The 22,692-nt window shown below is 36.7% G+C and overlaps 1 protein-coding gene across 1 annotated transcript in view; it reads left to right on the top strand.

Moving 5' to 3' along the window:
* LOC110203767 (disintegrin and metalloproteinase domain-containing protein 2-like) overlaps window positions 1-22,692 on the top strand; it is a 223,909-nt gene that overhangs the window by 18,878 nt on the left and 182,339 nt on the right. Inside the window, 4 exon segments of the mRNA XM_078149595.1 lie at window positions 6,500-6,578; window positions 10,173-10,249; window positions 11,765-11,942; window positions 21,018-21,083. Coding sequence (XP_078005721.1) covers window positions 6,500-6,578; window positions 10,173-10,249; window positions 11,765-11,942; window positions 21,018-21,083 — 400 coding nt within the window.

Here is a 22,692-nt window from a genome sequence, read left to right on the forward strand (position 1 = left end):
CCCATTCATCAAACCATATTGCAAGAGAGGGAGGATGAGTGAACAGTCAGAGTACTCCATTGATAGATATCCTTGAGATTTTAAGAGGAATTGAATTAGTCCTCTGGAATTTAGGGAGGATACAGATAAAAGCAGACTAAGGAGGCATGGATTCTTTGCATACTACATCCTTGGAGGAACTCTGAGATCAGTGGAGTATCTGATCATTATATGGCAGTTACTGTGCTGAAAGCTAGAAATAGAAAATCAAAAAGTAAACCAATTCTTTCTCTTCACGCACTATTTTAGTGTTGGTGTGCCAAACAACATATGTACAGATAAGTAAATACAAAACATATTCAAAGTAATTTTGGCGGGATAAAAAGTGTCTTGTAGGAGGTACCAACTCTTTATCATCTGTTTCTTATAGTTCTTCATTTACTGCAGTTGATTTAGGAGCAAGAAATTGTGTCGCTAACTTAGCTGAGACATGAGTATCATGAGTCCTTATAATATACAAACATCATTGCCAAATTTAAGAGAACTTGCAGTAATCTTGATCTTATTTCTTTGGAAGTTTTCATTTATTGAAATCTGTATCTTTTTTCTTTTCTTTTTTTTCTGTTGTTTTTTTTTTAAATTTTTTATTTTTTCCATATGCTTTTGAGTTGAAAATTTTTCTCAATTTTCCTCCCCCCCCCCAAGATGGTGCACAATCTGATATAGGCTTTACATTTACATACCCATTAAACATATTTTCACATTAGTGAAGTTGTAAGTAAAAATTAAAACCAATACGAGAAACCATCGGAAAGATGAAACAAAACTCAACAGAAGGTAAAAATAAGTGATAGCGATTCGACTTCCATAGTTCTTTCTTTGAATGTGAACAGCATTATCCATCCCGAGGCCTCTGGAAACGTCTTAGATCCTTATAATGCTGAGAAACGTTCAGTTTGACAATCTTAGTCATTGCATAACGTGGCTGTTATTGTGTACAAAGTCCTCTTGTTTCTGCTCACTTCACTCAGCATCAGACCGTATAAGTCTTTCCAGGTTTTTCTGAACTCAGCCTGTTCATCATTTCTTATAGCACAATAGTATTCCATTACATTCATATACCACAACTTGCTCAGCCATTCCCCAATTGATGGGCATCCTCTCAATTTCCAATGCTTTGCCACCACAAAAAGAGCTGCTATGTATATTTTTGTACATATGGGTCCTTTTCCAATTTGTTTGATGTCTTTGGGATATAGCCCTAGAAGTGCTAGCTGGATCAAAGGGTATGCACATTTTTGTAGCCCTTTGGACATAGTTCCAAATTGTTCTCCAAAATGGTTGGATCATTTCACAACTCCTCCAACAATGTATTAGCATTCCAATTTTCCCACATCCTCTCCAACATTTATCATTTTCCTGTTTTGTCATGTTGGCCAATCTGATAGGTGTGATGTGGTACCTCAGAGTTGTTTTGATTTGCATTTCTCTAATCAATAACGATTTAGAGCATTTTTTCATATGACCATAGATGGCTTTAATTTCTTCATCAGAGAACTGTCTGTTCATATCCTTTGACCATTTATCAATTGGGGAATGGCTTGTGTTCTTATAAATTTGTCTTAATTCTCTATATATTTTAGAAATGAGGCCTTTATCAGAGAGACTGGTTGTAAAAATTCTTTCCCAATTGAAATCTGTATCTTTTTGATTTAAGTTTTATTGGGGACTATTTCTCCTCTCACTGAGAAACCAGATGTATCTTCACATACACGCAACAAGTCTGAGCTTAATAAAACATCCCTATTTTTTCATCCTTTGTACTTCATCATAAAAAGAAGCAACACCTCTAAAACCATGTTAGCAAGATGATTTAAACAGAATTATACAGACATATGCATTCTGACACCTACTTATACACATACAGATTTAGTACTGGAATGTCACAACTTTTGAAGCACTCTTTTTTGCAAAATGTTTTGGTGATTCCATACCATGTGTTGCAGCTTTATCTGTCCCTCTTACCCCATACTTCTTGAAAACAGGAGATGGTTAATGAAAGGGTTGTTATCTTTTAATCTAACTTTTGCTTGTGGTCTAGACTATAGACCACTACTTTTGCAGTTTTTATTGTCTTTGGAGGTCATTGTCTTAGACTTCACTCATTCTGCCTAGACATTAGACCCTAAAAGGGACCAAATGAGTTTCTTGACCTTAGTGATTTAAAGTGCATACATAACCCTTAGTCGTTATTACTGGAGTGACAATAGGCTAAATATACTAAGGTGTACTTTTTGGCCTGGCATATAATAAGTGTTTATTAAACTCTTGTTGAATTGTTAACTTTTTGGTAAATCCTGTATCATCTTGTGTCAAGAAGTTAATGCAGCTATGATCTGGTGATGTATTCTGTAAACTGAGGCAGAAATCTTATGGAACCTGGATCCCTCTTTCCCAAAGGGAAGAAAACCAGAGGGAGACTGTGCTTGTAAAAGTCAAGAGTGATCTTTACTAGGTAGTTACATACATGCATGTGGAGCAGACAGCCTAATGCTGGAACAGCTCAGCTCAGAGGGAAGCAGGGAGTGGTTTATCTATTTCAAATAAAAGGAGGAGGGAAATGGGCTGATATGGGAAGGGAATGGGGCATGTTGTGGATGGAGAATTCCAGGTATGAGGGGCACTGACTTCTTGGTATACTGAAGAGTAAACAAGACAATCACTATGACTCAAAAGTAAAGAAGACAATGACTATGACTCAGAGAGTCCAAGGCTTGAATACAGACAAGATAAAGGGGATGTCTCTAAGATCCTGAGGCTAGCTGATAGCTCAGGGGCTGCCCAAGGCTGGTTTGTGGTAAGGTAGTTTCAGCTGAAGTCATTGCTTCTGTACTTCCAGCTGAGGTTACTCTTGGTTACAGCAAAGGATTGTTAGTTTGTCAAGCCATTCTGTATCCTGATTGTTCAAATTAGCCCTATACCTCTCCCATTAGTTACCTGGATAATTGGGAACTGAAGCAAATAAAGGTGGTTAGCATATTCATTTTCACAGTTCTGATATTGGCTGCTGTTATTATCAACCTGGGTGAGTTACCATGGATATGGAACTGGACATCTACACCTGCCAATGTGTATACTTGCTGAATGTTTATTTTTAGTAAAAGAATTTGTTAAAAAAAAAATCTCTGCCTCATTGAATCGGTTTTTCCAGATCTTAAACTTGCATTTGGGGCCACTATATACTTGGTGTATAACTAGGGTTGTGCTAATAAATGTTTAACAACCAGGTCTCTGAAAAAAATATACACTCACAACGTGTAAATTTAACAACAGTTGTCAGGAGCCACTTCCATCTGGCTCTAGTATATCACTACCTAAAACGATCATCTAATTTCAGTAAAATTTATATCATTAACTCATTCTTCTCAGCACTGGAATGGGTTGCTGTTTATTTTTTTTTACCTCTAACAAAAGCTTTATTTTAATAAAATGCTTAAAATGTAATAGTCTTTGAAAAAGATACAATTTCTTCCATAAAACAGACTATATTAGATAATAGGTATTTAAATTGAAGGCTACTGCACTTCTCAAAGTTATGAATAATCTTTTGATCACCAAATCTAGTGACCTCAAACCATTAGCCATTTTTATCCTCTCTGTGGCATTTGACAATATTGAACACTCTCCCCTCTTGGATACTGTTTTTGAATTTTTAAAACTATTTTTCATATCCCCATTTTCTCTCTCCTGACTTTCTCCCTTTCCCATTGAGAAAACAAGAAAAACAACATCCATTATAAACATGTATAGTCAAGAATACAAATTCTGCCGTTGGCTATGTCAAAAAAATCCTCACTGTGTTATTTCTCTATCTAGAAATTGGTAATTGGCTGTAATTGTGTTGATCAGAGTTCCTGAGTTTCACAGATGTTTGTCTCTACAGTATTGTTGTTATAAACTGTTCTGGTTCTGCTCATTTACCTTAGCATCAGTGCTTACAAATATTACCAGTTTTCTGTGAAACCATCCATTCATAATTTTTTTTTTTTTTGTGATTGGGGTTAAGTGACTAGTAAGTGTCAAGTGTTTGGTCTGAGGCCAGATTTGAACTCAGGTCCTCTTGACTCCAGGGCCAGTGCTCTATCCACTGCACCACCTAGCTGCCCCCCATTCATAATTTTTTACAGTACATTGTATATTCTTTCCCTTTCATATGTCATAACTTGTTTGAACATTACCCAGTGAGTAGGCATCCCAATTTTCAATTCTTTACCATCACAAAAAAGAGATGCTATAAATATTTTTGTACATATGGGCCCATTTCCTGTTTTCCTTGGTCCCTTTGGGATATAGGCTTGTATTGCTGTTTCATAGTGCCTGCAGAATTCAGCAATTTTTTGGGCATAGCTTTCTGTTAGTGCTGGACCAGTTCACATCTGTATCAAGAGTGCATTAATGTCATATTAGCCAATCTGTTAGGTGTGAGGTGGTATTTCAGAGTCGCTTTAATTTGTATTTCTTTAATCAATAGTTATTTAGAGCATTTCTTCATGTAACTGTAGATAGCTTTGATTTCTTTGTCTGAAAACTGCCTGTTCACATCCTTTTACTATTTGTCCATTGGGAAATTGGGTATTTTTATAAATTTGACTCAGTTCTCTAATATACCTATGTTCCACAGCCCCTGCAGCATTTGTCATTTTTCTTTTTTGTCACCTTTGTCAAATTGATAGCTGTGAGTTTCTACCTCAGAGTTTAGTTTTCATTTCTCTAATTTTTAGTGATTTAGGTAATTTTTTTTCTTATACCTATTAATCACTTGGATTTCTTCCTCTAAAGATTGCCCATTCATGTCCTTTGACCATTTATTATTTGGGGAATGGCTCTTATTCTTATAAATTTAACTCATTTCCTTATATATTATAGAAATAAGTTCTTCATCAGAGAAACTTTCTGCAAAGCTTATGGGAGTCTTAGGGACCTCTTTGGACAATGTGTTGATGTATGTTGATGGTGAGAGCAGGGGAAGCTAGGCTGGAGGTCCTGAAATCATACTAGTAGTGATGGGCTGGATAAGTTGGTCTACAGTTTATTGTTTGTATCATTTCTTTGTGGTGCTTTTTTTTGGTTTTCTTTTCTTCCTGTCATTGATGAGCTTTCTGAGTTGAGAACTCTGAATATGACAGAATATTGGGGTAGTGGGATGCTACTCACAGGAATCTTTTCACTTTGCTGGGCATAGCTTTCTGTTAGTGCTGGACCAGTTCACATCTGTATCAAGAGTGCATTAATGTCATATTAGCCAATCTGTTAGGTGTGAGGTGGATTCCTTTTGTAGTAATCTTTTTCAGAAGAATGTTTACTTAAAATTCTTCATTGGAAGAACTCCCATTTTGGAACTTAACCTATCAGTGATGATTAGTAGTTCTAGAGAGTTGCCTAGGGGCGCTGAGAGGTTAAGTTGCTTGCCCAGGGTCATATAACCAGGACTTAACACTAGAAATCCTCCTACCTCTGAGGCCAGCTCACTTACTTATGGGATTCTCAATTCTCTTTTCATTAATTACAGAAATGAGTAATAAAGACATCTAGTGGCTTGTGATGTACAGAGACTTAAGACATAAGTCAATTCTTAATTGATATAGTTTACCACCAACTTCTCTGCTTGGTTTCCACTCCACTATCATTATCATCATCATTCTTCTGCTCTTCCCCTGTCTCTCTTCCCCTCCCCCTAGGATAAGCTCATCACCAGAAAACTCATAAGCATGGAAATTGCTTCAGCTTCTGATTGGAGGGCTAGAGGGCAAAGCAAAAAAACTCCCATAGCCTCCCTTTATAGAAGGCTCAGAATCCCATCATTATGTTTTTGCTACCAGCTGTTTTGCTTGGTTTCAACTCCACCATCCTTATGCCTCTGTGCTAGGTACCCACGGAGGTTCTTTTCCCTCCCCTACCCCCCCAACCTACCCCAACCCTGCTGCCCTTTTAAGATCCTTGAACGAACTGGTTTTCTTAAATGTATCCCCAGTACTTAGCACACTGCCTGGTACATGGTAGGTAACTAATAAATATTTATCATATTGGATAGAAGCACCCTAGAGATATACAGGTTCAGGTATTCATCAATGAAGTTAAAATTAAAAATTGAATTGTGGATACGTCATCCAAATATAACTCCACTTAGGATATATATTTTATTCCATTACTTAGGATAAGTATTCCATCATAAGAAGGAAACCTGGCTTGGAGAGGCAACATGGAGGAAATAGTGAATTGAGAATAGTGAGAGATGGGGTGACTTTGGGATGGACAGATAACATTAGAATCTGTCTAGGAGAGCCTGAATTGAGAGGGAGATATATACCAATATCTTGGGCAATACTATTTGATAGTACAATTAGTTTAAATGGCAGAAACATTTTCTAACTTAAGATGATAAAAAAAAAAAAAGAACAACAAATGAACTGTGCAGTTTTTACAACTCAGATTTTCTTGTTTTTGTTTTCCTGACTTCCAGATTGTTTTTGCCAGATGATTTTGTTGTCTATATGTACAATCGTGAAGGTGCTGTGTATTCTACTTCCAGAAATACTATGGTAAGATTCATGTTTTATGTCTTCGAGACTCCTTTTCATTTCTTTTTATTTTGTTACTTAGCATGGGTGTTTTTCTAAGAAGAGGCAGTGTGATGTAGTGGATAAAGGGCCAGACTTGAAATCAGGAAAATCTTGCTTCATCCAGTCTTTGATATACTAGCTAGATGATCAAGGGTGAGTCACTGTCTCATTGGGTCTTAGTTGAGTTTCCTTCATTTGTAAAATGAGGAGATCAAACTAGATGACCTCTAAATAAGAGGTTGGACTATATTAGTGATGTCAAACCTAAATAGAAACAAAGTGACTCAACTACATATAAATATATATGTATGTGTGTGTGTGTGTGTGTGTGTGTGTGTATACATATACACACACGTATATGTAGCCACGTGTTAATATTACCTATGTTCTATTGCATCTTTATTTTGTTAAATTTTCCCAATGGTATTTTATTTTGTTTTGATTGGACTCAAGAATCTCGTAGGCTGAATGTTTGAAAACACTGGACTAGATGACCTCTAAGGTCCTTTCTACTTTGTTATATGCTCCCATGTTCTCAGGGTCCTGTGACTAAAAATCACAGATGAATTGCTGATCTGTACTGGTGGAGGCAGTTCCCCAAATAAATAAAATAAGAGGTCTTGAACAGAATCCAAAACATAATATTTTTGCCAACAGCCTCAGCATCCACAATAGCATAGAGAAATCTGGGCATACCCACAATTGAAATGGTGATGGGAAAGCTGTAAGGAGCTAAGAGGAAGAACATTGCTAGCTCTATGCTAGTGCATATTTTTTCTTATTTTCTCTCTTTTCTTCCCAACTTCCAATGAAAACTTGTTTGCTAACCTGATCCCTACTACAGATTGATTTGCTTAAACTAATTGACACTAAGATGTGAATTACCAATGGAACTAAATCTCCCCAGTAGTAGATATAACATTAATTAAAATGAATCCAATAGGCAGAATGTAGGAATTACATTTTGAAAAAGATCTTCTCATAACACTTGCTGAATTCTAAGTGACACTCATCCCTAAATTAGTCTTGTCAGAGGAATGTATGATTCTGTAGATGGTCAGCATGATTTAATAACTTAATCACATGTATACTTGACTTTCTTCTGCCTCTTTACCTTTGTTAGCACCTGCCTCTGTACTTGTTAGGTCTTATAGACTAATAGATAGGAGAGAAAATATGAACGAGCACAATGAACATTCAAAACAGTGAAGGGAGAATTTATGACAACTTCTTTATTTCCTATAGAGGTAAAATGAATCTTACCAGTTTTTACAAAAAATGCAAAATACATTACTTGCTTTGGGGACAACACTCTAAATTTCAAACATAAAGATAGTTCAGTAACAGAAACTTTTGGTACATAACATGGGATGGGATATATACAGCTTTCAAGAGTGAGAAATAAATATTTTTCTCCTTAGGAAACAAAATAGAGATGTGATAATGAAAACTCCCCTACTTCAAAGTTTAATTCAACCAATAGTATATAGTGAGTGCTAGAGATACAAACATGAAAAGAATACAAGATAGAAATAAAACGTGATTCAGACCTCATTTTCAAGGAGGAGTTTCTGCCAGGTTAGGATTGAAATACTTACGAGCAACAAATGCTGGCAGTGTTTTCCTATGTTTCAGATATATAGAGTCAGATTGTTTAGACTGTTCACAGTGATACAGAACTGGTAAATTTGCTAGATCCTCTTTTCTCAGTAAGTCAGTGAAGAAAATAACACATTTTTCTAAAATAATAAAGAAGGGTCAGAGGGCATCTCTGAAAGGGTTTATTTTGCTTAGGAATTATTTGATTGCTTTCCCAGTATTCCACAAGTTTCACGTGTTTTGCATGTAGCCTGGAGGAGTGTCTTTTTCCTAGTATTCCACAAGTTGAGGGATTTATAACTATATTATGGTTAACAACCATAATTGTAAAAATGCATTTATGTGCTCTTTATGAGACAAAAATTCTCTAGTTGGTTTCTGTTGAGTTTAAATATACATAGGAATATAACATTAGTGCAGAAATTAGCCCTTAGGCAAGATTTCTTAACCCTAGAATCTACCGGTTGGTTTTCAAACCTGATCCTGGTATATCTGTAAGAGATTTATCCATCCTATATCTTCTTCTTTGTGAATTGTAGAACTCTCAGAAGAGAAGTCCCATTTCCTTAACGTACTCCATGTTTTTACTATTAGGATCATTCCCCTTACTCAGTTATTTCGTGGTTTATTGGAAAGAGGACTGGATCCTAGATTAAGAATTTTAAAGTTAGATAAAACCTGGGTTTGAGTACTGACTCTACAATTTAACAGCTATGTGATCTTGCAAGCAAATTGCATAACCTCTGAACTTTAGTTTCCTTGTAACTATGTAGGGATATTCATATCACCTGTTTGACAGAGTTGTTCCCAAAATCATAAAATCCCTGACAGGTAATTTATATAGGATCACAGAGCTAGAAGGGATCTTAGAGGTCATATAGTATAATCTCCTCATTTTACCAGTGAAGAAAGTGCCCAGGACTTTGTCTAAGGTCACATAGGCAGTAATATTTAGATATGGCATTTGAATCCAGACACCCTAACTTAAGAGCCAGTGCTTTTTCTACTATGCCATGCTACTTCCTTTTCTTAGCCTTGAAAAAAAAAAAAGATGTAATAGAGTCTTGACTGCTATTTTCAAATATTATAAGACTTGTCGTGTGAAAGGCTTAGAATTGTTTTACTTGTTTCCTCTAAGGAGAATTAAGACTAGTGGTTAGAAGTTAAAGGGAAAGAGATTTTGGTTCAATATAAAGGAAGATTTTCAAACAGTTTAAAAAAAATGGTAGATGGCTCCCTTGGCACTGGAAGTCTTAAAGCAGAAATGGAATGATCATTTGGGAATGATGTAAATGCCTTTAGATTGGAGTAGGGCGAGTCTAATGACATGTGGTCATTCAATCCATGCTGCTATAACTCTGTGATATAGGTAATATAGTTATGCTTCCATTTTATAGTAAAGAAAATTTAAGCTTATATAAAGATTTTGATTTGCCTTGGGTCAGATAGACAGTAATTGAGTTGAGACTTGAAGTTACTTCTTTGAATTCCAAGTCTAGCACTCTTTCTACTATACTACTCTGTTCCTAACCTGAGCAAATACTTTCAGTCATTTTTTTTTCCAGTTCCACCTTGGAGGTGAAACAGGTTAGAACTGAAAAGCCATGTTTGTGTGTTAACCTTGCCATGCTGGATTTTGTGAGTAAGCCAAGCATTTTAAAATTAAGTATGAAGTATGCTAAAATTCATCGCATGCTAGAGCAATAGAATTTGTTCGCTGAGGATTGTGATATGGCTGACTCACTCTGGAGATGGGAAATGGAATAGGAATCCCAAGGCCATTTAGAAGAGAATTATTCTTAATCTCTAAGCAGTAGTACTAATGGCCCATGCCAAACTGTGAGAAATTCTTTGGTTTTAGGGGACCATAGCTAGGTTAAAGTATAAAAGGAGTTGTAAAAGGCCCTAAGGGAATGTGAAAGAGTTGGGAAGAACTATTTTCCAAATAACCTATTTGTCTTTTTTTCCCCCCAGAAATATTGTAACTACCAAGGACACGTTGCAGGTTTCCCAAATTCAGTTGTCACACTCCATGCCTGTTCTGGACTCAGGTTTTTATTATATATGGTTGATTACAAAACCCAGATTTATAATATTTAATCATAATGAATTTGCCATGTATAAGGTAGATGTATGTGCAGAGAAGTGGTAGTAGTTGCAGAATGAAAACCTGGATGAGATTTTCTCATCTATCTTCAGATTGATTGTGAACTCATCTATCAGAGGAATATCTGATTATCAGACTTCCAAATTCCATGCACCTATTCCCTTAACTTTGAGGGCAAAATGTTCACTTGTTCTCTGTGAAACTGTCTGAGAATCCATTGATTGAACAATTCATGATCCTGTTTTGTAATCTTAGAGAAATGGAGAACTGATTTTATGAAAAACTCTGTGTTTTGGGACAGCTAGGTGGCACAGGAGATAAAACTCCAGCCTTGGAGTCAGGAGGACCTGAATTCAAATGTGACCTCAGACACTTGACACTTACTAGCTATGTTACCCTGGGAGAGTCACTTAATCCCTCAAAAAAAAAAAAAGAAAATCCCCCCCAAAAAACAAAACAAAACCTACATGTTTCAGTTGCCCCTTTGGTATAATTTCTCTGCTCTCCTAAGGCAGAAGAGGCTATGTATGGTATACTGTCTGTTGTGAAGTTCTCTGCATATTCTGGACCTAGCTTTATAGGGGTTATAATTTTCCCTATGGTCTGGAGGAGAGAATTGTCTTTAGTGGAAGCGGAATTGATATACATACATACATACATATATATATAAAACATATGTATAATATATATATACACATATATACATATGTATGTGTATATATATGTATATATACACACATATATACATATGTGTGTATATATATGTATATACATATGTGTATATATATATACATATGCATATATATATATATATATATAAAATTTTTATGTATTTATTTATTTTTGCAAGGCAATGGAGTGAAGTGACTTGCCCAGAGTCACACAGCTAGTAAGTGTTATATCTCTGAGGCCTGATTTTAACTCAGGTCCTCCTACCTCCAGGGCTGATGCTCTATCCACTGAGCCACCTAGCTGCCCCAGAATTGGTATATATTTTGAACTATCAAGTGACTTCTTCCCCAATGTATAGCACCACATATTCCTTTAGATTCCTTTAAGAGATCATAGGTCTAGGGCTGGAAGGGACCTTAGTGGGCATCTGGTTCATCAGTCCGTTTATTTGATAGATGAGTAAAGTCATCTCTGAGGATGGTGAAATGACTCTTCTCTATCTTGTATTTAACTACTTTGTATTTATTTGCATTTGTCCTTGTTATATTTATTTTGTATATACTTACATATGTCCTTGTTGTCTCTCCTATTAGAATGGAATCCCTACTCCTTTTGAATAGGATTTTTTCATTTATTTTGTTTGTATCCTCTTAACGTAGGGCGTGGTACAAGGTAGACATAATATGTATTTACTGAATTCTTGTCATCCAAGAATCTATCAAAATTCTATAATATGTGTTGGACTTTCTTATTTTTAAGCTTCATGTTTTTGTTTTTGTTTTTGCAGAGGATTATTGCAGTTTGAAAATGTTACTTATGGAGTTGAGCCCCTTGTGCCTGCAGGTGGATTTCAGCATTTTATTTATCGATTAAGAAATGAAAACACAGGTCTTGCTGTTCTGGCTGAAAATAATGCACATATGGAATCAGAGGACCTGGAATATAAAATTGATTCTAGTGTTGAAGTGAGTTCTAGAAATTTTACCATTCTTTCCAAAGGTTTTATTACTCATCTACCTGAAGTGATCATTAAAATTAACTGGGGTGTTGTGCCATCTTTCTTTTTTGTAATCATCCTGCCTTTCAGCCCTTATTCACCTTTTTGTGACCAATATGCCTTTATATTCCCATCATTACTTCCTAAGGAAGCTTGCTTTCTTCAAGTATCTACTTTGTGGTTCTCTCATCCATATGTGCACAGAAGCTAGCATTTTTTCATCCTGTTTTAGATTGGCCACTGTGTTCAATGTGAACTTAAATACAAGTTGTCACTTTTTAAAAATCACAGTAAATTCTTGGGAATAGAGTCACCAAGAAGGTTTTTATAAAAATGATATTATTGGGGGTTTTCACTCCTAATCGAGGATTAGGAGTTAAATCATGAAAATACATATCTATCAATATATCAAAAACAGATTTAACAACTACAAACCTCTGGAGTCATTTAAATAGTAACATTATACTCGTGATTTGTCAAGTCAATATAAATATATTTTTAGACATTGGTTATATGAAAGCTTAAACATACTGTGCCATACTGTAGACCAGGGGTTCTTAAACTTTTTGTGTGTCATGGATCCATTTGGCAGTAAGGTGAAAATGCTAAACTAATCAGAATAATATCTTTACATAAAATTGAAGGAAATGCTAAGTTTCATTTAGAGGTTAGTGAAAATCATGCTGTAATTTTTTTTTTCTATCCAAGTTTACAGATGCCCTGAAATCTTAGCCCCAAACTAAGAACCCTTGTTGTTGGTAGAGGGTTTAAGTGGACTCCAGGGTAAACTTCAGTCAAAATGGCAAATAATACATTTCAATCCAAGTCTATAGGCATCATAAAATGCATTTAAAACTAGCATGCTAGTTACTGTCAGCATTTAGTTAATAATTTGCTTGTCTTCTTAACAATAGGTGGCTTTTTTTAGTGCTTTACAAAGTACCTTGTTCACATTATCTCATTTGATGCTCACAGCTTTGTGAGGTAGGTGATATGGGTATTATTAACTCCATTTTATACATGAGGATTAGGACTCAGAGAGATTTCTCATGATCATATAATGAGCTATTTGAACTCAACCTTTGTGGACTCTAAATTTAGCACTCTTTCTACTATATCATGCTGCCTCTCCAATTCTTAGAATTAAAAAAGATTTTTTGAGGAGGTAGGTGGAAGGAGAGCAATGGGGTAGGAAGAAAGGGTGGGAGGAATGGTTGATGGCCCAGGTCTCTTTAAAATGCTGTCCCAAATCGATACAATTTATCTTCAGTTGGTAAGTTTCTCCAGGGCAAGAAAGGGTGATTTCAAATAATTCACTGACAGAGCTTTATAAAATATAGTAATTTATGGATGGATTTGGTAATAGCAGGGCCTAGGTTCAAGTCTTAGCTTGACATTTATGAGCGGTGCTAACTTGGAGTAGGCATTTGTTCTTTCTGAGCCTCAGACTCTGTATCTGTGTAGTACGGCTGTCACAACATGGCTCAAAGGGAGGCAAGAATAAACATTTTGAGGATCTTCCCCTTCCCCACCTTTCTCCAAAGGAGACTAATTCTTTCTGGGAAGAAAAGTAGGAGGTTGAAGCCAGAACATGGCTACTTTGTTCTTCTTGGAGAGAGGGGGTACCTGGTTAGAATTATATTTAACTGCTCTCTTGAGTATTGTTAGTGTAGGGGAAGTAACTTAAGCTGAACTCCTGATGCTATTTATTAATGGGGAAAGGGGGCCCCAGGCTTTATGTCCAGGGCTTCATTCCCTTCCTACCAAATACCAGTTCCACAACGAACCCATATAAAAAATGGCAAAGAAACTCATTTATCCAAGTTTATAGCAAAACAGAAACCAGAGAAAGTATACATATGAGAATATATGCCACACAAAATAAATAAAGGAGCTCTCCCATTGTTGGTATAGGCTAACCATTAGGATCATTAGACTTATTTGTGGGGTGGCAGCCATGCCAGGTTGACTGTCAGGATGTTGGAGCTCTGTTGTTTGAATGTGTACCCTAAGAATCTCAGTAGCACTCTTAGACTGGAAAGGAATTGCCTCTGGGTTCAATTCTCCTGCCCTTTAATAATGCACAGAAGTCTCCTTTAATGGAGCCCATAGCTGAGTCAGAAGGTTTTTGTATAGCTGGTGGACAGGGTTTTTTTTTTCCCAGCCTTTCCTTAGGTATCCATCACTTCTTTCCACTTACTCAATAGAAAGCCCTGACTCTCCTATGGGCAGTAGTGGCTGTGGTCAGTAGTTCCAGTACGGCCCCGTGCATTGTCTGGTGCTATCTTTTTTTTTTTAATTGTATTAATTTATTTTGATTTATCAACAATTACTTCCATATGCTTTTGAGTTGAAAATTTTTCTCCCCTTTCCTCCCCCCCACCCTCCTCAAGATGGCGCACAATCTGATATAGGCTTTACATTTACATATCCATTAAACATATTTTCACATTAGTGAAGTTGTAAGTAAAAATTAAAACCAATAGGAGGAACCATCAGAAAGATGAAACAAAACTCAACAGAAGGTAAAACTAAGTGATAGCGATTCGACTTCCATAGTTCTTTCTTTGGATGTGGACAGCATTTTCCATCCCAAGGCCTTTGGAGATGTCTTAGATCCTTGTAATGCTGAGAAGGGTTCAGTTTAACAATATTAGTCATTGCATAACATGGCTGTTATTGTGTACAGAGTCCTCTTGGTTCTGCTCACTTTAGTCAGCATCAGACCATATAAGTCTTTCCAGGTTTTTCTGAAGTCAGCCTGTTCATCATTTGTTATAGCACAAGAGTATTCCATTACATTCATATACCACAGCTTGCTTTGCCATTCCCCATTGATGGGTATCTTCTCAATTTCCAATTCTTTGCTATGTGGTGCTATCTTGTAAACAAGTAAGTTGCCTCGTCTCTCAATAACTTTGTATGAGTGCGCTTTCCATTGGTCAGATAATGTGAATGCCAGTGTTCCTCAATAAAACTCTTATCTCCTTGTTTAACTTCTTGACATCATACTTTGGCAAGATAATGTCTTTTGTTTTTTGTCACAGATTTTAAGAGATGGAGCTGTGAATGGTTAGTAGAGATCTCTCAGCTTCTCCTTAAATTATGAGATATATCTAACATGTTCAAGGGCAGCTAGGTGGCATAGCAGAGAGAATACGGGGCTTAGAGTCAGGAAGACTCATGTTCATTAGTTCAAATGTGGCGTTAGACACTGACTAGCTGTTTGACCCTGGGCAAGTCACTTAATCCTGTTTGCCTCAGTTCATCATCTATAAAATGACCTGGAGAAGAAAATGGCAGTCCAATCCAGTATCTTTGTCATGAGAGTTGGACACAACTGAAAATGACTGAACAACAACAGTGACAATGACAGCTATCTAATGTGTCCAACAATTTGCAGTTAAATGTTGAGGCTGTAGATCTCTTCGAGGATGGTTAGCAGTAGTTTTTAACTTTCTGATAATTGCCAAGGTCAACATTTCCTTAGGTAGCTTGCTCTCTAAGTCTCTACCTCGGCTAGCATGGATTTTGCCAGGGAGTTCACATACTGACAAATACTTTCCCCATAGCACCTTAGCAAAAATAGATACTTTTGGTTGGGTAATACTTGTACATATCTAGTGAAATGGTCAGTTGGTACTATGATATAACGCACATTTTTACTATCTCCTTTTAAATTTGTTGGTACTTACATGCTCTAAATATGAAGTGTGCGTTGGTAGTATTTTCCTTTGTACACAAAGGTATAAAGATGTAAATTTCACAACTTCTTAATGACATCTACAGTTATCTTGGTTTGTTACCAGCCCTAGGGTTCTTTCTTGATTCATATGTCCAAAGTTATCATGTAAGGTATTCATGGCTATTGAGTTGTATGCTTTTGGACAATACCAACCTCATCCTGATTTCATGTGTGGGATTAGTCACAGTTCAAGGCAGCGCTCCACTGCACAGCTCCACCTTCTGCCCTTGCCTTGGCAGTAAGATGCTTTTTGCTATCTGGAACTTTAAATGAGTAGGTTCATTTTCCTTTTGGGGGGTGCTTTTACTTCTCTTAGTCCTCTGCAATGTATTTTTTCTCACCACCAGTCATTTGTAGACAGCTGTGGCAAAAAAGACTGATTCAGCATCACCAGATTCACACACATGCTTGGCATGCTTTCTGATGGAAGTCCCAAGTTCTTGGCCATACTTCTGTTCATTTGTAATCTAGTGACTTGAGCTTCACAAAATGTTCCTAATCTTCTGGTATCACCATACATAGTTGTAGTGTTGTGTGACAGGCAGGCTTATTCTAGAAAGCGGAATCCAACTTGGTGCTGGTCAAGAGATAAGTCAGTAGATTGTTACCAGTCCACACTTGGAGTTTTGCTCCGTATATATTCTTTCTGAATGTCTTAGTAATGTCCCACTTTAAAGACGATAACTTAAGCTTATGGACAGTGTAGTGAGACTCACTGTCAGTCAAACCTCTGCTGGCAAAGCAATGGGCCTGTGGTGGCCATTTTTCCTTAATATAGGACGTCTTTCATCTTGGCAGTGATTTCTGTGTCTTCATTGCTTTGATTACATTAGATACACAAAGGTTATGAACCAAACCCGGGAAGAATCTCTGCAGTACAATTGTTCTGCATCCTCAGGCTCGACAGTGCCTTTCTGTATCACAATACAATGACAATACAAAGACAGCTCTGAAAGACTTTGGTTGAAATATGCTATCCATCCCCAGAAAAAGAACTGATGGTGTCTGAATACAGATTGGAGCATACTTTTTTTTAACTTTCTTTATCTTTCTTGAGATTTTTTTTGGGGGGGTCTATGTTTTCTTTAACAGCATGACTATTATGGAAATGTTTTGTATGTTTTGCATGTTATGACCTATATTGAATTGCTTGCCTTCTTAGTTGGGAGTGCAGTGGAAAGGGAGGAAGGGAGAGAATTTGGAACTCAAAGTTTTAAAAACATGTTAAAATTCTTTTTATATGTAACTGGGGAAAATAAAATACTGAATACACAAAATTTTTTTAAAAATTAAGAAAAGACATTTTTAGGTAATCCAATTCAGAAATATAATCTTTCTAGCCAGATAAGTGAGATTTGTTGGGCACTGCAAGCCTTACCTTGCAAGTAAGTTTGAGAGTTTGGAGAGTCAGTATAGTATGCAGAGAAGGGGAATTTCCTGAGAGTCCTGCCTCTTGCAGTGAAAATATCATATACATGGCTCCTACAGAACAAAGGACACTTCTGGAAGATAGGGGTGCAAGAGATCATGTAAATGATCTTTTTTTTTTTACATGGAATTATTTTGATAATGCAACTTGTGGGCAGAGGGTTGCTTGTATAGAAGTTCCTAAGTGTGATGTCCTTTGTTGGGACTAGGGGGTTTAGTTCCCAAGCATGAGGTGGAGATTTCTTTCTACCTTCAGGAACGATTAATGACAAAGACAGAGATGTATTCCTGGTGGGAGAAATCCCCCTCACTCACATGCTGCATTATGGAAGAAAGTTGAAAGGGAAAATATAAAAAGTGACTAAAAAGATTATGTTAGGTGTACTAGCTCCCTTTTTATAGTCAAGTATGGTGGATGTCTTTTCCCAACAGTCTGTCTTTCCAATATGCAAAAGAAGAAGTCCACACTGTCAAGAACCATTTATAAATACTTCAAATAGAGTCGTGCAAATTAAAGCAACTCTGAGGTTCTAATACCAATCAGATTTGTGAAAATGACAGTTGTTGGAGGGGCTATGGAAAAATAGATACAGTAATGAACTCTTTGTGGAATTTTGAATTGGTGCTGCCGTTCTGGAAAACAACTTGGAGCTCAGTACCAAAAGGCACTGAAGTGTGCATACTCTTTGACCCAGTGAAACCACTATTTATCCTATATCCTAGAAAGAGCAAGAGAGAGGAAAAGACCAATATATACAAAATATTTATAATGATCAGCTACTATCAACTGGGACAGGTGGGTGGTGCAGGGAATAGAATGCTGGTCCTGGAGTCAAAAAGACCTGAGTTCAAATGCAGCCACAGATACTCACTAGCTTTGTGACCCTGAGCAATCACTTAACCCTGTTTGCCTCAGTTTCCTCATGTTCAAAATGAGATGGAGAAGGAAATGGCAGACCATTCTAGTATCTTTGCCAAATGTCCTGATTTTTTAAAGAAGTCGGAGTTTGAAAACTATAGGTCAGTGAATTTTACTTCCTTGGAAAATTCTGTAGTGGGCCAGTAAAAAGATGTTTGTTGAGCATCTAGAAAGGGAGGGGCAGAGTTGTTGAGAGCTAGAGAAAAGAGATCCTGGTCTTCTGGCTTCCAGCCTTAAGATAGAAGACATGACATTCCAGACTATCTTCAGGTCCCTGAGGGAGAGAAAAACTCTGGGAAGAAGCTGAGACATAGAGGCTCAACCTCAAACATGTTCTTATCCCAGGTTACTACATTAGAGACTGGGGGAATTTTCTTTTGGGTGAAATCTGAGACTCTCTGTCTCTCTGTGTTGAGCTGACTTATCTTGTTCCAGTGAGATAATTCATTTGCTCTTTGTATTGTCTGATATAAATTCTCCAAGGTATACTTTTTCTGATTTCTGTTTTTGCTATCAACTTGCCTAGATGAGTTTATTTGCTATTTGCTTCATGTGTTCATTGTGGAACTGGAATTTGGTGAGAAAGGAGCCTTGAATATATAACCTAGGGAACGTCTTCATTAAGGATTAGCAATTAAGATTGCAAATTATTTCTCCTAGACTGGCAACATTTAAGGGATCAGATAGATATAATTATAGTCTAGTATCCCCTCTATCTGAGGAGAGCAGAATGGCCAAGCTTCTGGCCGAGCCTCCTGCTTCTGCTCCTAGAAGGAATCAGTTTCCTTTGGAGAAGGGAGTGAAGGAGGCTCTAGAGGTATCTATTCATGTGAACTATATCTGGACAGACTCATGTTGTCACATATAGCCCACATGGGCAGAGCACCACAAAAAATGTACCCGAACTCCTTACATTTGAATTACTATCACTTCCCCTCTACTATTTCCCTAACTCTCCCCACCCCCAAATAAAGCCCTTCCTTTTAACAAAATATAACAAAATTAGTCAAGCAAACAAATGTCTGTTGTAACGTTGTGTCTGGCATTAACGTTTCATTCTGTTGCTATGATTTTATCACCTTTCCTTCCAAGGGACTGGGAAAGCTTGCTTCATCATAAGCCTTGTAGAATGATGCTTGGTTATTTTTGATCAGAGTTCTTAAATATTCGAAGTTATTTTTTTACAATGTCATAGTCATTTTATAAAGTGTTCTTCTGCTCACTACACGCTACGTTAATTTCGCCAATATTTATTAATATAGGTAACTGTGTGGCACAGTGTACAGTACATTGGATCTGGAGCCAAGAAGACCTGTGTTCAAATTTGGCCTCATACACTAACTAATTAAATGACCCTGGGCAAGTGTTTTAACTTCTGTCTGACTCACTTTCCCCATCTGTAAAATAGGAACAATAATAGCAGTTCCCTGCCAGGGTAGTTGTGATGATGAAATGAGACAAAATTTGAAAAGTGCTTTGCAAATTTTAAAGCACCATCTGAATGCTAGCTAGGATGATGATGATGATGATGATGATGATGGTGATGATATCTTTTAGTATTCTTCTGAAACTTTTCATCATTCCTTATAGTGCAATAATAATTCCATTGCATTCATATATCCAGACATTTTTTTAGCCATTTTTTCCAGCCATTCCCCAAGTGATTGGCAACTGCTTTGTTTCTAGATCTTTGCTACAATAAAAATGCTGCTATAAATATTTTTGTACATAGGAATCTTTTCCCTTTCGGATCTCTTTGGGGGTATATTGCTTATGTTCCATTGCAAAGTCACAGAATTTGAGTTAGAAAGGACCTTAGAGACTATGAAGTCATAATTATAACTTTATTATCCAGAATGTATACCAGTTTTTCATGTTACCTCACTAAAACTGCAGTGGTCTTCATTGCCTGCCCTTTAAAATGGGAAGTTGATTTGAGGGTCATGATTAGGGGAGAGGGAATAAGGGGAAATCAACCTACATAATGAGCGTTCTTTATAAAAATTCTTGTTTTAACTTGAATGACAGGATAATTTATCCATTATGATATGTAGCACTTTTCCATGCTACTTTGCAAGCCAAATAAACTTCACATCCTTCTCTCCGGGTTAATGCCCCAATCTAGACTATTTTCTAATAGGTAAAATTACCTGGAGACTTGTAGTGATTGAACCTGAGCCTGTTTCAGGCTCTTAGGGATAAGGTCAGCAGCCTTATACAATAGTTTCTTTTAAAAGTCTTGATCAACTGATTAAATTATGGTTTCTTGTCCTTGTCTTTGATGCTATTGGGAATTGGTACCACACTAGAAAGATTTCCTGTATAGAATTAGAGTTGAAATTTGACTCTCTTGAACTGTGACATTCAATCTTTTGTCTTAAGTGACAATGGTAATAGAATTGTAATTGTAGAGCAAATTCATATGATCTTCTTGTTGTGCAGATAAACCTATATTAAAATCTTGCTTAATATCTCCTTGTGACATAGAGGGATCCTGAAATGTCAAAAGCTGTAGGAGTGAAGCTGATATGCTGGAGTTCTAACCAAGCTAGAAAGCTTTTGAGGATGAGCTCAGAAACAGACTGACTGTTTTCTGAGTATCAGCCTACCTTTATCATGAGAAATGAGAGTGTAACCTACATTAGTAGAGAAAATGTTAATGAAACCATGGGTCCTTAAAGTATTGCAAACCTAGGCCACAGAACAGGGAACAATTAAAGCTACAAGAAATAATGAATTTATTAAGCACTTAGAAATTTGGGTGCTTTTCCAGAAGAACTTGTATGTTAAATATGGCCAGAAAGTAATTATACACAGGGTGACCCCAAAGTCTTAGTGCAGTTTTAATTTTAAAATTTATCTATGCCCTTTCTTCCTTCCCATCAATGTTTTGATATATTGCTAATGCATAGAAATTATGAAACTTTTACAATTTCTCATTTTTTTTCCAGTCAAGACCATTTGGTCCAAAGCTCTCACCAGTATGTGGAAAACATATTGTCTTGGACAAAGGTTTGGTATGTCTTTATTTCTTTGATCTTAAATGGATATGTGTTTCTATTTCTAGGGACTGGGACAAATTACTACGTACCCCTTCCACTTCTTCCAATCCCCTTAAAATTTTTATCCAGGGTAAAATTATTGAAACTGAATATGAAGGACTAGAGTTAAAAGTAATCTGGGACTTGTGCTAGGGCAGAAAATTTAGAGGGTGCAAAATTTAAAGGGCCTCCTCATGTTCATACTCTTCAGTAGAATAGAAGGAGGTGAGAAACACAAGCTCAGAGACTGAGGGCAGAGAAGCCACAGAACTACTGTCTACTTTCCAGTCTCTTGGTAGAGACTCTAAACGTTATTTGTGGTCTGGAGTAAACAGTTTATGTGATCTCATCAAGCTCTGAGGTTGTGTCCTCTAGGCCACTCTAGTAACTAATTCTACTTCCACTCAGTGAATTTGTACTCATTACTTTTTCTTTCTAGCCTTCCAGAGAGCCATCCCATATAGTAAAGTATGAAGAAAGGAAGAAGAGAAAAAAAAACTGCATAAAGCCAAATAAGAGATAAAAAAATTCTAGTATTAGAGACAGTACGTTCCCCATGATTTTCACTTATGCGAAGGAGCGGGGGGGGTGATATATTCTATCCTTTATTTGGGCCAACCTTGATCCTTATAATTCTAGAGACTTCAGTTTCATTAGTTTGGTGTTCTGTTTTCATGGTTGTATTCATTGTGCATACGATGTTCTCGATTCTACTTACTTTACTTTGTACCAGTTTATGTAAAAGTTTCTGTGCTTCTCAGTATTCATTTTGTTCATTGTTTCTTATAGCAATATATTCTATTATATTCATGTACCACAATTTGCTTAGCTATTCCCATTAATGTATTATTTCCAGTCTTTGCTATGCCAAATATGGCTATAAATATTTTGGGGTACGTAGAGCCTTTCCTTTTGTAGGTATATGCTAGGTGGATTGTCCAAGGTTATGGACTTTTACTCACTTTTTTCATATTATGGATTATTTTTAGGGTAATTTTACATTTTGCATCAATGTGCTTTATTTCAACAGCTCTCCAACATTTACTATTTGCTTTTGTCATCTGTCAGTTTTGCTGGGTGTGAGGCAAATATAAGGGTTATTTTGGTAACATTTTACTCTGTATTACTGGTGGCCTTGGGGTGGATGTTGTTGTGGAAGGTGATGCTGGAAGTGGGTAGTTTTGAGTTAACAACACTCCCCAACAGCTGGAGCTGTTGTGAGCAAAAAAGTTTGGAGCAGACTGTGGGCAGTTTGACTGAATTTTGTCCATATATGTATTGATGTGGGAACTAGCTTTGGGCCCTTCAGTCAAGGAAGATATAAAATCAGCTCTGGGGTTCTGGCAGTGAGCCCTTAAGACTCTTTGCTTATTGCAACATCCTTAGCAGCGATCTTTTTTTTTTCTTTGAACTGCTTCTTAACACCTTGGGAAATGCTTTTACCTTGGAATACTTGAACATCAAATCTTCTATTCAAAGGATTGCTTATTTGAACCCTGAGACTCTCAGTAATCCATTGCTCTAGACATGCAGCTATAACTGGGACATCAAAAACCTTGAAGCAATGAATCATACAGATAATGTA

This window comes from Phascolarctos cinereus, unplaced genomic scaffold (assembly GCF_003287225.1).
Source record: "Phascolarctos cinereus isolate Bilbo 61053 unplaced genomic scaffold, phaCin_HiC Scaffold_2;HRSCAF=192, whole genome shotgun sequence".
Taxonomy (NCBI): Eukaryota; Metazoa; Chordata; class Mammalia; order Diprotodontia; family Phascolarctidae; genus Phascolarctos; species Phascolarctos cinereus.